At 42.1% G+C, this 18,290-nt stretch overlaps 1 protein-coding gene and 1 long non-coding RNA gene across 3 annotated transcripts in view; one reads left to right on the plus strand and one right to left on the minus strand.

Annotated features, from left to right (window-relative positions):
- Positions 1–273: 273 nt before the first annotated feature.
- kdm4b (lysine (K)-specific demethylase 4B) overlaps positions 274–18,290 on the plus strand; it is a 46,922-nt gene continuing 28,905 nt past the window's right edge. The window contains exons 1-5 of one of the 2 annotated variants that reach the window (XM_076279101.1): positions 274–439; positions 13,853–14,247; positions 14,778–14,953; positions 16,544–16,658; positions 18,126–18,290. The exon at positions 18,126–18,290 is cut by the window's right edge and continues 29 nt beyond it. In XM_076279101.1, the coding sequence (XP_076135216.1) occupies positions 13,867–14,247; positions 14,778–14,953; positions 16,544–16,658; positions 18,126–18,290 (837 nt within the window). In that variant the 5' untranslated portion in view covers positions 274–439; positions 13,853–13,866. The remainder of the gene's footprint in view (positions 440–13,852; positions 14,248–14,777; positions 14,954–16,543; positions 16,659–18,125) is intronic. The other variant, XM_076279100.1, reaches the window with a different exon arrangement.
- LOC143116505 (uncharacterized) lies at positions 9,132–11,649 on the minus strand. Its single transcript, XR_012985814.1, has 4 exons — positions 11,322–11,649; positions 10,614–10,681; positions 10,261–10,371; positions 9,132–10,130 (listed from the first exon to the last, which is right to left on the minus strand). It is a non-coding gene; the product is annotated as an uncharacterized LOC143116505 (long non-coding RNA).

Raw genomic sequence — 18,290 nt, forward strand, 5'->3', positions numbered from 1 at the left:
ATATTAATTATTGACGTGTGGGGATTTTTAACTAAGACAAAAGGGGTTTATGATTATCTCAATTCTGACATTTGAAGAATAGCAAGCTCCTAGCTGCAGTAGGTCAATTTGTGAAACACATTTTTAGTAGCCACCATTTAAAATACCGGAAGAAGTAGAAGACGGAGGTCTGGTACGTGTGCTCCGTAACTACTAGCTATCATTTTGAGCTAATGTAATTGGTGCAGAGTTACATCTGTTTGCGAAAGCAGCCAACGACCGTTTTAACTGGTTTACCACGAGTGACTGCTTGGTCTAGCTCAGCCAATCGTGGTAGTAAATTCCGGGGTAGGCGTGAGGCCCAGTTCCTCTTTGCCGTGGAAGATAATCGATGTTGTGAATTTCGTGGATTTAAATCTGATACGAGGAATAAAAACAGAAGCTAGATTGGCAGCCGGAGGTAAGGCACTGTTATGCGTGCATTGCATTATTACCTTTCGTGTTTTATGCGAACATGTGAAATTCTTTCAGCCAAAGCCACCATTGCACGTCGGTTGTCGACGGATATTTTGTTGACTTTTTCAAATGGAAGGAAAGGGGTAGGAGGCTAGCTAGTTTGGATACGATGCTGTCAAATCATGCACATGATTAATTATCATCGGCCTCAGTAGGCACAGAACAGCGGTTTCAGTAAAGTGCGTGTTTATCGTTTATTTACAATTATTTTGCGTTGGGAATATTCTACAAACCAGCTGATTTGATTCGACCATGGGCAATGCAGAGCTCATTGAAATATTGGTCACCATAACGTTACCGTGTTAGCTAGTAATCAAGCAAGCTCGATTCATCTGTGTATAATTAAAGGCTTCCCAACGTCTCCGTCGACTGCAACTGTGTATTACCCTAGTGAATAACCGTTCAAATTATTTAATGTGCGGTGTAACCATCGATAGAGTTTCTGTGTTGTTGGAATAGCTAGCCATCATAGCAAGCTAGTAGCATTCTATTATGGGTTGGTTCTATGGGGCTAGCAAGAAGTGTTGCGTTACGGCGACGTCACGCACAAAAGCGTCAGGAGGCTAACTGATAGCTGCTAACTTACCCAACTGCACACGGTTTGCAATCTGTTGGTTACACTCTTGATAAATAGTTGAATAGCAAATTAATGCAATACCGTTTCCAACTTTGTGGCATTGAAATAAATTACACCCTGTTTGTGTCTCATGTGTCGGTGGTTTACACGAATAAGTAAACGGGCCTTAACTTGGGATTTGCTCACCAACACCAAAGAATTTAGTAGTGGGCTTAGGTCAGGTAGTGGATAGCTAACTTGCTAAAAATACCGCCCCCTTTATAGCAATAGTCCACCCCTGCTGGTTCGATCAAAAGCATACATGTGAGGAATGTGTCGAACTTGTTGGAATTATAAACTAGAAGAAACATACGCTATATAATGTAAACATTTACTGAATGGCAAAATAGTGTGCGCAAAACAGAAAGGACTTGAACCCTTGGACACCCCCCACCCCCAGCTGTCTTTGTTATTCACTCAAGTGCTGTTTCCAAACATTCGTCTGCTGAACTACACAAATGGCAGACGAAACTTGCTTGAACGTGAAAGAAGGAAAGCGTTTGGTAGACTGGCTCGTTTGATAAATTGGTTGATCTGATTGCTTCTGAGCTCTTTTATTCTCTAGTTTTTGGCACAATTGTAGGCACAGTAGCAGGTAAACGCTGGACTTCCAATTGTTGTGCTTGGTTTAGACAGAAACATAATCTATGTGTCAGCTGTGGAAATGTTGAAAATCAAACGCCTGTGGGCAGAAAGGTTTGGTAGGAGATGTCAGGTCTATTGCCTGAAACCCCTGCTAAGCCGGTTCCTCTAGGACCAGTTTTATCAGAGTAAAAGTAAGAGGGGTCTAAAGACATTCCTATTTAAGTGCTTATGTGTTATGGTTTGGTTTGTATAATATTGTTTTATTTTCTTTAGGCTGTTAATTAATTTGACATTATTGTTTTTTATTGATATTCTCCTTAATGTAGTCTTACCATGTCATTTTTTTCACACAGAATTGAATTATATTTGTGGTGGTAGGTTTGCAGAATTAACTTGAATGAAATAGTTTTTAACAAATTAGCGCAGCGTGGTTATGATGCTAACCAAATTTAAGCATAATTTAGTACAACCTGGAAAATCATTGTGTGGTGGTCAATGTTGATATTGTGGTGGGCTGCCAAAAATAAGTCAATGTATGGGAAACACTGTTTTTTATATTATTGATTGAATGGACATTATTGCCTTTCCCCTCATTTTCATTGCTTATTTTTATTAGGCTATTGATATTGTTGTTTATTATTACTATTCTCCTTATTATATTTGACCAACATTCTAATCTGTTCCCTGTTCAATTTTAAATATGATGTTGTTTTGTATTTATGTGTCGCTTTGGACAAACGCGTCTACCAAATCCATAACCATAACCTTGATTGGGATGAGAGCTTAGCTAGCTGCATTGCAGTCTCATAAGACAGAGGATGGCCATGTGTCAACCATGTGCCTATAGTTAACCAGTACAATGCCATGTGCCTATAGTTAACCAGTACAGTCCTCTACTGTTCTATACAGAGGGCCACTCCACACATGGCCCTGTGCACCTTAACTTGGGACTCCTCTGCTACCTTGGTTTTGTCTGTGACGGAAGGGAAATGAGCTAACCCACATGACCTACCAATTGCTGCTGCATTGGTGGTTTGTTTGTGTTGTGTTGTGTTGCGAGCTTGTTGGCGTGTGTGTGACTGTGGTGTTTCCATCCAGTAATGCCTTGTGGTTTGCCTCGAGGGACTTGCTAGGAAATGCTCAGAGAATATAGAGACCTCATACCTGCAGAACACGCTGCCCCTAGGTGAAGCCTGTTGCTATGGCGCAGGGTGTTTTTTGTTGTTTATCAATAGGTAAATTGAATTAAGAAACAATTAAAGATAACATGTCCCAAGACACATCTGGGGGGTATTCCAAGTACGTGGTTTAGTGACAAACCTGGGTTAGGTAACTCAGAGTAGGTGGTGAACCTCCTAATAGAAGAGCTGAATGGCTTCATTCTCCTAACAAAACAATACCATAGGTCTCTTGTTGTAGGAGGTTTAACTTACTCTGAGTTAACTAACCCAGGTTTATCACTAAACCACAAACTTGGAATACCCCCCTGGTTTTCAGTGATTATAATCTTAAAAGCCATACAAGACACAGTGAATGCAAATTATTGTTATGTATTGTGTTTTATTTGTGATCTGCAGTAGATCACCACTGCTAGGTTGCAAGCATTGGGAACATAGCCGGCAACTCTTGGAATAGGTTAGGAACTGCGCATCATAGGGATTTGCTAAAGGTTTTCTGTGAAGTGGTTTGTCATGATTGCAAGTTAAGATACCTAGATAATTGGATATGACCGATCACCTGTATCATATGAACAAACAGTGTAACACATTATGTGTGATCTTTTTTTTTTTTTTTTTTGGAATTGGGTGAATAGCTTCTTCACGAGACAAGAAGTAGTAAGTAGGCTTACAGTATGGGCATATTCACACTTGACCCTTTCGTCCGGACCCAAGTTTGTTTGGACCGTTGGTTCAGTTAATTTTGATAATGTGAACGCAGTGTACCAAACTCAGCACTTGCTATCTGTTCTAAAACCAGAAAATAAACACTGTTGATGGTGTGAGAATACCAGCAGGCTGTGTCTTCCCTTTTTGGTTCATCAGAGATGTGCTTTTTGGTCACAGTACTCTTTTTGGATGAAATTGGCTCCAATCAAGCACCCTACACAGACTGACGCAGGGTGTGGTATAGAGTTACAAACTGGAGTGATAACCTTCCTTTTTCAAGATTCCTTTTATCCTGTACAAAATTCCCACTTCTTCACCACTAAAGTACCCTCAGACTGTCACACTCCCCCACCAGATTTCCTACAAGTTCTTCAGTCATTCCTCTTTGTTCCTTCATTGCTGTGGCCGTTTATGATCCGATCAACAACATATTAACATACCAAGCAATATCAGAAATACTTTTGTCATGTCCTTATGACATGTTTTTAGTATTTGTTGTGCTTATATGAATGTACTGTATAGACGTTTAACCCCTACAAGCATGCCATTTGTCAACAGTGGCAAGGAAAAACTCCCATATTCCCGGAAGAAACCTTGAGCAGAACCAGACTTAATAGGAGGAGCCCATCTGCTTCTGGCTGGCTGCAGCTCTAATGGCAGCAGTCGAATGTAGAATAATCTGAAAAAGTAGTCTAACAGATAAAATTAGTTAACTAAAAGCTCTCATGTTTTGAGGTCTTTTTTAAAAGATATTCACTGAACTCGCCTGTTTGATGTACAGAGGCAGGGTGTTCCATAGCTTTGGGGCATAATGGATAAAAGCAGCTTCTCCACTTTGCTTGTGGAGCACTTTGGGTACAATTAAAAGATTGGAAGATCATTGTAAGATCTAAGGAACATTGGAACATTGGAAGATCTAAGTTTCCTTTGTGGTTGATAAGATATTAAAAGCTCAGAGATATATGAAGGTGCTATGCCATTGAGAGCTTTGTAAGTAATTAACATAACCTTAAAATCAATTTTATAGGAGCCAGGGAGCCAGTGCAGTTCCGCTAACACAGGGGTGAGGTGTTCTCTCTTCTTGGTCCTAGTTAAAAGTCTAGCAGCACAGTTCTGTATGAGTTCCAATTTCTTTATATGGGAAACCAATAAAAAGTTAATTGCAGTAGTCTAACCTACTAGTGATAAAGGCATGGATTAGTTTTCAGCATCTTGTTGAGTTAAAAAGGGCTGCACTTTGGCAATGTTTCTCAGGTGAAAATAAGCTGTCTAGGTAACTACTGATATGGGGCTTGAAGCTTAACTCTGTAAGATGACACCTAGGCTTGTTACTTTTGGTTTGCTTTTGGTGTGCCAGGTTCCCAAGATTTCTAAGAACGGTGTCTCGGTGACTTGACTCGACACAGGTGGAGTCTCCCCTCCAGCATTTGGTCTGCGTCTCAGAAATGCTTTTCTCTGTGATCTTAACACCTTTGACTTGATACAAACATATCACGTTTTCCTGTCTTCTTCTTGTCAGTGTTCCTTTGCCCATCTTAATCTTTTCTTTTTATCGGCCAGTCTGAGATATGACTTTTGCTTTGCAATTCTATCTAGAAGTCATCCAGTTGATGACTCTGGTGTTTTACAGGTAAAGCTGCCAGTTGAGGACCTGTGAGGTGTCTGTTTCTCAAACTACAGACATGTTAATGTATTTGTTTACTTGCTCCGTTGTGCACTTGGGCCTTCCACGCTTCTTTCTAATCTGGTTCTAGCCAGTTTACGCTCCTTTGTGAAGGGAATGGCACCCAGAGCGAGTGTTGTATGAGCTCTTCAGTTTCTCACATGGAGGAGCCTCATTTCTCAAGAAGAGATCGACATGTTTCAGAAAGAGTTCCTTGTTTCTGGCCTATTTGTGGCCTATCTTTTCTCTCAAACTTTTGAATGGAAGAATGTTGGAGTTTTTTTGTCATTTTTCGGAGATGGGCTGGTTGGTTCTGCCCACTTCAATGAGCTGTGCTAAGCTAGGCTAACGTGGTGTGTGCGTCAGGTTGAATTACTGCATGCACAGAGACGAGGATATGCATCATCTCCTGTAACTCTGGTGGAAACGGTAAAGAAGTTCATTCCCCAAAATGTTCGCGTGTTCCTTTAAGAAAGGTGCAATGTGGACAAATATTACCATCAAACTTCTCATTTTCAGTGCTTCCTAAGATATTGAAATGTCAGTTTCAGTTTCACAAATTTGGCATGCATCCAAATAATGTAGCCAAATGAATCATATCAAACTTCCATATTTTTAGTTTAAGCCATTTGTGAGATTGTGAAATTTATGTTCACCAGAAATGCATTAGATAGACTTCTGAACTGACCACTACCTCCCAAATAAGTTGTAATGAGCTATGGCTTTTAGAGGGCAAAGTTGCCCAAAAATGATATTAAAGTGCATTTTTAGCATAACGGTTGGTTACAAATAGAGCCTACCTCTTTGCAGTGGGTAGCAGCAATGGTTGAATGGTGATTATGGTACTATAAATCTTTGGTAAGGAAAAACAAAATGGACAAAAAAAACTGAAGGAACTTAACAAATAAACTTGACACACACTGTACTATTCTATGTATTTGAGGGTGCCCACATCAAGGGCTTGCGGTTTGTTTGTTTATGTTGCTGATTAGATCATAAACGGCTACAGCAACAAAGAGGAGTGACAGAAAATGTTGCTGGTATTAGTTGGTAGGTATTTGATGTTTTCCTCATTAAGTGTTTGTGTTCTGTCTGGTTAATTGGATCATGAATGGCCGCAGCAACAAAGAGGAATGACAAAGAATTTGTTGGTCTTAGTTGGTAGAAAAGACCCATCACGATTGTGGGGCGGGGGAGGGTGAGCCTGGGACACCAGACACCGCTGTTGAGCCTTCTGGAGGTGTTGAGTGTAATTCCACGAAACACAGATCAAGGAAGACACCTGACACTTGTATTACTTTTTCGCGTCTATACACACTGGGCTTGTCAACCAAATAGCCGTATATGGCGGGCCAATGAATCTCTGGCCACTTGCTAACGTCCTCTACCCATTCTGTTATCAGCTCAGGATCAGGCAGGCAATTGGGATTAGCTAAGTTTAGTGAGTACACAGTTTTTCCCATAGAATTGAATTCTATTTGTGGTGGTAGTTTTGAACAAATCTGTTTAGCGTGGTTATGATGCCAACAATGTTTTTTTTAAACATGCATGCCCGTAGAGAGGCAGAGAGACAAGGAGAGACTGTGCGAAGGTGCACATAGCTCTACAATGAAAGGTATTCATCCCATTTAAATAGTACAATATGGAAAATCATTCTGTGGTGGTCAATGTTGATATTGTGGTGGGCCGCCACAAATAAGTCAATGTAGGGGAAACACTGGTACACCCATAGACGGCAGAAGATATGGACAGAGTCATCACGTAGACGTCAATCGAGGCGGGAAGCAAATTTCAAGCGTTTCCTGTTGGTCGACGAGGCTTTCTGCGCAGGCTCAGCGGACGTAAATGTAACGTAGGCACGTAGTCTGACTCGTGTAACTCTTGTGATAGCTGCACCGAGAGATTGGGTATGTAGCCACTTACTTCGTTACCACCATGTCTGCATTACTGTTCTAAATGTCCTAGTTGTTCGTAGATAAATGTGATTTCATATAAACAACACTCGCCACATTCATAGCCTAGGCTACTGTCAATCCATCAAAACGTCGCAGAAATGTGCTCCGATGCTTTCGTTCTTATCCAGAGAATACGGTTATTTTGCTCCTGTGCAACGCTTTCACCCGCTCTGGTTGTATGCTCATTACGTCACTTTAGCATTGATTTCGGAAAAAAGTTTATTACTCAGCCGTTAAGTCAGTTATGGCGAGGTTATGATGCCAATTACACAATGTTGTATTACTCCGAAAATAGAAAAAGTTCATATAAAGGCTTAAAACGCTTCAGCTGTAACGTTATTTGATGTCAAAGTGGCGCCAAAATTGAACGGGCTTCAATGGGATGGCTAGGTGAACTGGTCTACTATTTAGCCTCAGATCAGCCATAGTCCCCTTGGGTACACCAAGCCAACGGTCAGATGTCTGATGACCTTGGGGTGGTCCATGAGCCCAATGGGTAGGGGTTTAAATCAGACATGCCTCTGTCACTGTCGGAACAGTCACGCCTCTGATTCAAAATGTCCATTGAGCTTGCCCACCTGTTGATAAGAAGTGCATATGTAATCATCAGATATTCCTCTAAGGCGATAAAATCCTGGTGGTTTTGCTTCTCGATGACCTGATCTTAAAACGGCAGGTTGTCCTTCTTTATTTTTTTGCACAACCAAAAGAGCCACGACTGACAACGCCAGTGCCCTGTGCAGTTTATCATGAAACATTATTCCTGATTCAAAAGTAGATCAATTATGAACCTGTCACTGAACCACTGTGCCAGTGCTGAGCAAATGCTGCTTTGGTTACGTTTTGTATATCAGCATGTCATGCAGGCACAGACTGCAGAGCTTGTTGTCCAGACAGAAGTCTATCCAGTGTGTTCCATTTGGGGGCAGCCGTGGCCTACCGGTTAGCGCTTCGGACTTGCAACCGGAGGGTTGCCGGTTCGAACCCCGACCAGAAGGCACGGCTGAAGTGCCCTTGAGCAAGGCACCTAACCCCTCACTGCTCCCCGAGCACCGCTGTTGTTGCAGGCAGCTCACTGGGCCGGGATGAGTGTGCTTCACCTCACTGTGTGCTGAGTGTGTTTCACTAATTCACGGATTGGGATAAATGCGGAGACCAAATTTCCCTCACGGGATCAAAAGAGTATACTTATACTTATACCATTATAACCTTATTTTGCTACACCGGGTGACTCAACAGTCGGTCCGTATTGCAACGAGGACTTTGAAGTCTGCCGGGTGAGTGCTGGCTGCACTTCAAGGAGAAGAACGGGAACATTAATGCGCTTTTCTTTCAGCTTCTAGAGAATTCCACCAGCTCATATCATGGCTGTGTCTTAGATACGTCAGGTCATTTAACAAAGAGAGGACCCTACACAAGCAAAGCACGTCTTGTTGAGCTCAGTGTGTGTTGCCAGAGACTAAAGAATAATAATCAGCATAAAGCTCTCTTAATGTGGGTGCCAGATAAGCATGAGGGGGTGCTAGATATCTGCTAAAATGGACCATTTTATTTCCCAGCCTAATTGAAGGTTTGTGAAGTTAAAAAACAACTGAGCATGTTTTTTAAAATACCTAAGCTGCATACCTTCTATGTTATCAGAAAACAAGGTAAAATCCTCTATGTCATCCATTCAGTATCATCTTTAAAATACACTCTAAGAAATGGAAGTACCAGTGTGTACCTAAGTCGGTACAAATGCTTGTCGCTGGGGCAGTACCCTTTTGAAGTACAATACTGTACCTATGAATGCAGGTACATTTGTGTACCCTAGCCATCTGTACCCATCAAGGTACACTTGTGTACCTGCAATGACTAAAATGTACCTGTATATATCATTATCACATAGTACCCTTAAAAGGTACTATTCTGTACCTCAAGGGTACAACCCCAGTGAAAATTTAAGGTGGTATAACTAAAATATATGCACAACCAATAAGTACATTTAAATGTTTATTCTGGGGGGATATTACACACAATACTTCACATGAATACAGGAACAATAAATGTTAACATGTTCATATTAAAAACACATTCATATCAAAACATCAAAATATCTTATATCCATATCAATATACATATTCACGTAAAACATGTTATGACTCTTAATGTAAGTGTAAATAATAAAACACTTTGGTTTACAATATTTTGCCTGAATAGCCACATTGTGTTTATACGCAGAAGGAAAAAAATATATTAATTTGCACGATAGCACTAATAACACCTTTATATGATCTATAAAATACCAATATTTGAGCTAGTAATTCCTCCAACAAACCTTGTATGCTTTCAAGTTCATGTTAATACTCGTGTATGTGACAGTGATGAAAATACAGTATCTGCTTGCCATAACCATTACACGTTGCAAAATTAACAAAGTCCTTGCAGTAACTTAGTAGCTATGATCTTAGATCTCATTCACAGTGCATACACCATAGAATTGAGTGAACGATATGTGTGATGTAATGAGTCATATAGCGACATTTTAGAGTAGTATCTCAGAAAACAATGTGCAAGCCTTTGGGAAATATTAGCAAGCCTGTAAAAATGTACAATATATTGTTACAATGTTCATTACCTCACCAATAAATCAATCAATCAGAAAACACACTCCAATCCTTCCAATCATGAGGCGAGCCACTAAAAAGGCAAGAGTCTCAAAAGGCACCAAAGTTCAATTTCAAAAACTAGCAGAAATCCAACATATTCTTCAGGAGAGTGTGCTTAGTAAAGGTCAACAGCAGTAGAGGCTGCTGTTTTCCCCCTCTTCAACTTCTGTTCCTCTGCATATATCCACTTTGACTTAGACTGGAACCTTACTTGATCTACAGGACGTTCACATATTTTCAATAGCAGTGGTAGCCTCACCAATGACAGCAGGGGTTTTACATCTGTTGGAAGCAAAATGCAAACACAAACCTCAGAATAAGATTTTTTTCAACCACACAAATAAATAGCCTCAGACAGATTGTGTAAAATACCTTGTCTAATACATGTATGTAACTATATGAATCTGCTCACCTGGCATAGATCAGCGTTGATTCATTACAAGTTCCATGGACCGGCTGACTCTCCCAAACTTCTCCTTACTCCTTTTCACCGTATCTTCATGAACAAAAGCTGCCTGCTCCACTATGTGTTTGAGAGACAAATGCCATGCAATAGAATAATATAATTAAACAAAATGACACAACAATGAAATAGCACAAAGATAATCTTAACCAATATATAAATTGCTATTGGACAAAAAAAAATCAAAAAGTTGTCTGTATTATTATAATTTGCATAATTTATTATGCAATACTTTTCTATATGTATTTAACATCAATAAGAAAAATACCATTACAAAAAAAACACCAAGTTGGGTAACTTACGTAGCCATTAGATCCTTTAGGAAAGGTAAGCTTACTTCCAAGTGGCCATGTTCTGCCTTGGTGGGTATCTGTGAGAAGGATTAACGTTAGATTTACTTTAGACCATTATCAAGCTCTGAGTAACTTTATAACATTATAGAATGGTTCTGAGTTGCTCCCTCTAGCTTCTAACTAGATAAGCAATGACAACCAGGATGTTCTGGTGAACATAGGCAACTCAACTAATTAATTTTCACCTAAACAAAATGACAGTGTTGAGAGTGATCATGCTTACTGCATGTATGCACTTACCAGGCTTCTTTCACCTGCACTACCGTTGATATTAAACCAGCCTTTCAGGGAAGTTAGCAAGTATGTATGGCTAACAGTGCTAGGATATGCTCATATATCTATGGGCTAAGCTAGTTAGGATAATGATTGCTAGTGAAAGTTGGCTTTAATGGCTTCCACAAAAACTTAACATTGACATGGGAAATAGTAGATAAAACACACACACAAATCATTTCCTTACCATTTATCACGATAGTCATGCATTATTGAAGGAGTTTGAACTCCATTTAAAAATATCTGAATTCATAGCTAACCTAGGCTAAGTTGCTAGCGAATGCTAATGTTAGCCTTTAAGCCAACAATCTGACTCCATTACTGTAACAGTAGGCTATTTACAATGTACAAACCAAATTTCGATAAATTGCAACTACACCTTACCTCTGAATAGCTTTGCCTCCTCTTCCACAAAGATTATTCCATCCTGCACATGTGTTTTCTCACACCAAGCTCCTCACTGAAAGTTGCTCCATTTCTTGGTGAGTGAGATGAACAAAGTTGAGGGGGAAAATAACGGTTGCTCCCGTCCCGAATCTCCTCCCCCAACAACTTTTGAGTGACAGGCCATGTACTTTTTGTACCCTTAGGTACAAATATGGTCCCTTTGCGAAAAGGTACATTAATGATCCAGGAACGGTACATATTAGTACTTTAGGGGCTCAATTTTGTTCCCTTTAAGGTACAGGGTCAAAAGTTGTACCTAAAAGAACAAAAATGTACCCCAACCGTACCCCTATTTTTGAGAGTGTATCTTTAATAGCTTTTTTAAGATGCATTGATATATTAGGCAGTATTGCGTCTCCGATGCGCACCTAGAAGGCCTACTCTATGTAGCTTTGTTCTGATTACGAACGTGACCCTTTTGGTCACTTCTCGACAAATTGGGCTACCATTTAACGCTAAATGAGTTCCCAGTATTTTGACATTGGACGAAAAGGGAAATGCCTAAATAGTAGGGGTCCGATATTAGGATCAGATATCGACCCCGATATTGACAAAAAATTAGCAGATCCATGGGCTGATCCGAATTTAGTTCAACTTCAAAGACTGAGCCGTGACACACAACCAGACACTTGCCACTAATTATATATTTCTTCTGTTTGTCATTTCGTCATGTTTCTGGTTTACAGTAATTTCCTGTGTGTTCGCCGCATTGTGTATAAACAGCAGGACAGTGTTTTATGCCATTTAAAAAAACAAAACCATATTAATACTGCCCCCGTGTATTAACCTATATAGCTGAAGAAATTTGCAAAATCAATGTATAAACCGCGGCTAATAGTTGGGAAATTACAGTATTATTAATTATTATATTAACCACCATTTGTCATTGATTTATTACGATTTTTACCATTTTTAGGCAACCCTTTTAATGCGTGACGGCCAACAGAAAATACTCAAACCCAGGGCTTAAAATAAATTTTTCAAAATGGGGGGTCCTTTACATAGGGGGGATTAATACAGTTTGGGGGAGGGGGGGCATACATTTTACAATCCGAAATCGATTAAGAACAAAGTTCTCGATGTTAAGCATTTTCTTTATTACAGGCGTCAGTGAGAACAACGCTTCACATGGTGGTCATCTCTTACAGTGGGGAGAATAAGTATTTGAACCCATGCTAAAGTTGACTAAAAAGAGGAATATAAAATAATCTGTTAGAAATTGCCTTAATTAAAAAAATGATTAAAAATCCAACCCGAACACCAATTTTAGTGAATGAAGAATGTATCGTAAATAAATAAATGTTCTTCCTTAAAATACAGGGGTAATAAGTATTCGACCCCTATGTTAAATTCCTACAGAGGCAGGCAGATTTTTTTTATTTTGAAAGGCCACTTATTTTATGGATCCAGGATACTATGCATCCTGATAAAGTTCCCTTGGCCTTTGGAATTAAAATATCCCCACACCCACACCCACACACACACACACACACACACACACACAGAGCTGTGTACACTGTGCTGCCTGCTGTCTTATCAGGCCTGCGGCTCTGCTTCTCACACCTGCTGCGGAGTCACCCTGCACAGGTGTTTCCTCGGACTGTGTGTGTGTGCGCGTGTATGTGTGTGTGTGCGTGTGTGTACGTGTGTGTGCCCCCGTGTGTGTGTGTGATGCTAGGAGTAACTGTCAGTTAAGTGAAGCAGAAACATTAGCCGTGTGTGTGTGTGTGTGTGTGTGTGTGTGTGAGAGGGAGTGTGTGAGTGAGCCTGCCCAGGGTCTAGGCTTTGCCCTGTGTGTGTGTGTGTGTGTGTGTGTTAGGCTACATTCAAACTGTTCTGTTTTCTTTTTTATATGTTGTTTCATGCACATGCATGTTTGCAAATTATAGATTTTTGTCCGTGTGGGACACAATAGTTAGTGTGGGGGACATCTGAAGCGTCTATCACATGACCATTCATGCAACGAAAAATACAGAATTTAACCGTACTATAGAAGCTGCCAAAGATGGCAAGGCCAGTAAACACACACACACACACACACACACACACACACACACACACACACACACACAAATGCACATAAGGCCAATAAAGCTTGTATTTCAGTCTCCATGTTGCATTCAGTGCTGGCCAGTAGTGGTAGTTGCAGTGAGTCATGGAGAGTCGAGAAACACCAGACTGACAATGTCCCGTCAGGAACTGACAATGTCCCGTCAGGAACGGAACATGGGTTGCTACGTCATCAGTTTAGGAATGCAAAGTTTCCAAAATGCAAAGCTGAAGTTTTCAATGGAATACGGGGCCGACAGCATTTCAAATCATAGCAATGACCGAACCTGCTGATAGGATCAGATCTAAACAAACTCCATGCTCTGCAAGACACAGAAGTGAACTTCTGCAACCAAACAGTAATCCTAATCCTGTGTGTGTGTGTGTGTGTGTGTGTGTGTGTGTGTGTGTGTGTGCAGTACGGCCTACCACCATGTCTCTACAGTCCCCTGAGGCACAGATGGAGTTCAGCTCGCCCCGTCCTAGCCTTGAGTCCAGCGACCCCACCGAACCCGCCCCCGATCCCGCCCCCGCCTCCGATCCGGCCCCCGTTCCCACCCCTGGTCACACTCCTGACCTTGACACTGCCCCCGCCCCTGAGATGACCTCTGACCTTGACACTGCCCCCGCCCCTGAGATGACCTCTGACCCTGCTGACCCCCCCAGCCTGGCTCCCCCTGCCCCCCCTGCCCCCGTCCCCAACGCCGCCTGCAAGATCATGACCTTCCGGCCCACCATGGAGGAGTTCAGCGACTTCGGCAAATACATCGCCTACATGGAGACGCAAGGGGCGCACCGCGCTGGACTAGCAAAGGTACACACACACACGTACACACACACACACACACACACACACATAACGCTTACATGGAGACGCAAGAGGCGCACCACGCTGGACTAGCAAAGGCGCACACACACACACACACACGCATATAACGCACACACGCACACACACGGTCATGCCCACCACCACACACACACACATGCACGCATATAACACACACACACACGCACACACAAACGCACATTGCATATTATATATAGGTAGATTTAATTAACAATGCATGAATATACCATTTTATACCATAGTTTAGCGTATGAAGTCCGCACAGGGCCACACACACACAACCGCACACACTCTCTCTCTCTCTCTCTCTCTCTCTCTCACACTCTCTCACACACACACACTTGCATATTATATATAGGTAGATTCAATGCATGAATATACCATAGTTTAGCGTTGTTACAAACTGCAGTATAAAGACCGCACAGGGCCTCACACACACACACACACACACACACACACACAGTGGCCTGCTCTGAGTGCTGTTCTGGTGCCTGCAGGTGATTCCTCCTAAGGAGTGGAAGCCGCGGCGCTCGTACGACACCATCGAGGAGATGATGATCCCGGCGCCCATCATGCAGGTGGTGACTGGCCAGTCCGGCCTCTTCACCCAGTACAACATCCAGAAGAAGTCCATGAGCGTCGGAGAGTACCGCAAACTGGCCAACAGCAAGAAGTAAGTGGTGTGTGTGCGTGTGCTTGTGTGTGTGCGTGTGTTATACCAACAGCAAGAAATTCAGGTGGAACGTGCGTGTGTGTGTGGAACGTGTGTGTGTTATACCAACAACAAGAAGTAAATAAGTTGTGTGTGTATTAAGGGTGTCACGATTTCGATTTTATTTCGAAATCGATCGAAATTACATCTCAATCTCGAACTTCGAACTTAAAAGTAGAATCGACGATGCAGCCACACCCCCAATGTCACGTCCAGCATGTATGCCAAGAGCACAAACTCACATGCACGTGCTGAACTGCAGCGTCAACACTCTTCTAATTTTAGGCTGCAGCAAGTTAAAATATAGGCCTACACATCAACCTACCGAAATCAAAGCCCCTCTTGCTACTTTGAAATCACCGGTGTGGAAGTATTCGTTCATTCACGTCAAATAAAACTAACTTAGCCTACTCAACTTAGCAAGTGAAAAGATGGTCTAATTACAGTCCAAAGTTACTTTAAGGCTTAAAATGCAAATTTATAAGTACATATTCCATGAACACTAACCTTGGGTCCCTTCGGAGTGTGCTGAAACAATCAAATTAACATTCTGTGTTGTTTCATTTTACTATGTTCACGTCTCTGTTTTAGCCTAAAGTTCTGTTTACATTACAACCTCGCGGTTGGAACGGTTTCAAAGCGGTTTCAAAATAAAAGCCCCCCGAAAAAGAAAAGGCCAAAAAGAGTAAATAACATATAAGGAATGCATTAATAGTAATATTTTAAAAAGATCGAAAATCGAATCGAATCGTGACTTTAAAATCGAAAATTACATCGAATCGAGGATTTGGAGAATCGTGACACCCCTAGTGTGTATGCATGCACTTGTGTTATAGGGTTGCACAATTATCACAACCGTAATCGTGATACGAACCGACGCAATTACGCAATTTTGTCACATTTGTGACTTTTCTATTAATTTCCTCCTCCTTGACTACGCCACTTCTGGTTGTAGGGTGTGCGTTGTGTGAGGAACATAGACTTGTGCACAAGGCGTGTTCACCAATCAGGGGTGGCACAAATTAGAGACATTTGGAATATTCAACGAAATCAACTCATTGACATTTAAAAATCATATAGCAAATCGCAATCGCAATATCTGTCAAAAATCTCAATTAGATATTTTCCCCAAATCGTGCGGCCCTATTGTGTGTTACACCAACAGTGAAAAGTAAGCAGTGTGTGTGTGTGTGTGTGTGTTACACCATTACGCCATTAGCAAGAAGTAAGCAAGGTGTGTGGGTGTGTTTGCATGTGTTATACCAACAGCAAGTAAGACAGGCTGTGTGTGTGTGTGTGTGTGTGTGTGTGTGTGTGTGTGTGTGTGTGTGTGTGATGCCCTGATCAGCTTCTGATAAGAGTGTAAATGTGTACTACATTGTGTGTGTGTGTGTATGCATTTCTCTGCTTTAATGGTGTGTGTGCATTTGTATTTTTTGGTGTGTATGTGCTCTGATGGTGTGTGTGCATATGTATTCTTTGATGTGGTGTTCCTATATATGTATTCTTCTCTGATTGTGTGTGTGTGTGTGTGTGTGTGTGTGTGTGTAGGTATTGCACTCCACAGCACAAAGACTTTGATGACCTGGAGAGGAAGTACTGGAAAAACTTGACCTTCGTCTCACCCATATATGGAGCCGACATCAGCGGCTCCCTCTATGATCCAGTGAGTGTGTGTGTGTGTGAGAGAGAGAGATAGTGTTTTGTGTAAATGGGTGTCTGAGATAGAGTGTGTTATCAGTCTAAACCAGTGTGTGTGTGAGATTAAGGAAGCGAAAGAGAAAGCTGGTGCTCTTAAGTCCTTGAGGAGACTTGGCACTAGGCGTGGAGGTGCACCTGACCTCAGTAATCAGACACCTAACCAGAAACACTCCAACGTAGTGCTGGGGGCAGCCCTGCCAACCTCACACCACCAGGAAGCGCTTACACACTGCCCAGGCTGGTTATAATGTCTGTCCTGCTTTCTGTTTGTATCTCTTTCTCTTTTTGCTAACTTGCTGACAGACAGACTGATTGACAGACTGATAGTACTTGTTTGGTGACATTTCTATCGGATCACTGTTGGAAGTAGTAGGTTTTGGCTCCACCTGGTGGTGATGCTGAGATATTACACATGTAACTAAGTAAGTCATTTTAATTTGAATAGCACATTTCCTTCCAAAGTGCTTCACAATATAAATAAAACACGGAGTTTAAAAGATGATTCCAACACCATACCTCCAGACAGAAAACAAACAAACAGACAGACCTAATACAAATAGGATCTCCAGCTGTAGCTCAATGGCTGTTGAACGCACAGCAGACAGCAACTGCGGGTTCCAGATATGCCCCCTTAAATACACACAACATTTGTAGTATAAACCAGGGTCTTTACTGTACACACATCTCACACACACACACACACACACACACACACACACACACACACACACACACACAGCAGGCACCAGTTCAGCTGCTACCCCATCACACACACACACACAGCAGCCACCAGTTCAGCTGCTACCCCATCACACACACACACACACACACACAGCAGCCACCAGTTCAGCTGCTACCCCATCACACACACACACACACACACACACACAGCAGGCACCAGTTCAGCTGCTACCCCATCACACACACACACACACACACACACACACACACACACACACACAGCAGCCACCAGTTCAGCTGCTACCCCATCACACACACACACACACACACACACAGCAGCCACCAGTTCAGCTGCTACCCCATCACACACACACACAGCAGCCACCAGTTCAGCTGCTACCCCATCACACACACACACACACACACACACACACACACACACAGCAGACACCAGTTCAGCTGCTACCCCATGACACACACACACACACACACACAGCAGACACCAGTTCAGCTGCTACCCCATCACACACACACACTCAGCCAGTTCAGTGGCTACCCCTCACCTACTCGCATCACACGTCTTGTGGCAGTGTGGATCCTGAGCCAATGAAAATAAAGTATTTAACCCCTATTTGCCGTATGTGTGTGTGTGTGTGGGCGTGCACGCGCCCATGTATGCATGATTTGCATCTAGATTTTTCAATGGTGTGTGTAGAATTTTCAATTGTGTGTGTATGTGTGTGTGTGTTAGGACATCACGGAGTGGAACATCGGGCACCTGAACACGTTGCTGGACATGGTGGAGCAGGAGTGTGGGATCGTGATCGAGGGCGTGAACACCCCCTACCTGTACTTCGGGATGTGGAAGACCACCTTTGCCTGGCACACTGAGGACATGGACCTCTACAGCATTAAC

Source organism: Alosa pseudoharengus, unplaced genomic scaffold, assembly GCF_046254945.1.
Source record: "Alosa pseudoharengus isolate Yale_2024_CS ecotype anadromous, Long Island Sound unplaced genomic scaffold, YU_APseudo_1.1 YU_APseudo_1.1_scf_11, whole genome shotgun sequence".
NCBI classification, from domain to species: domain Eukaryota; kingdom Metazoa; phylum Chordata; class Actinopteri; order Clupeiformes; family Clupeidae; genus Alosa; species Alosa pseudoharengus.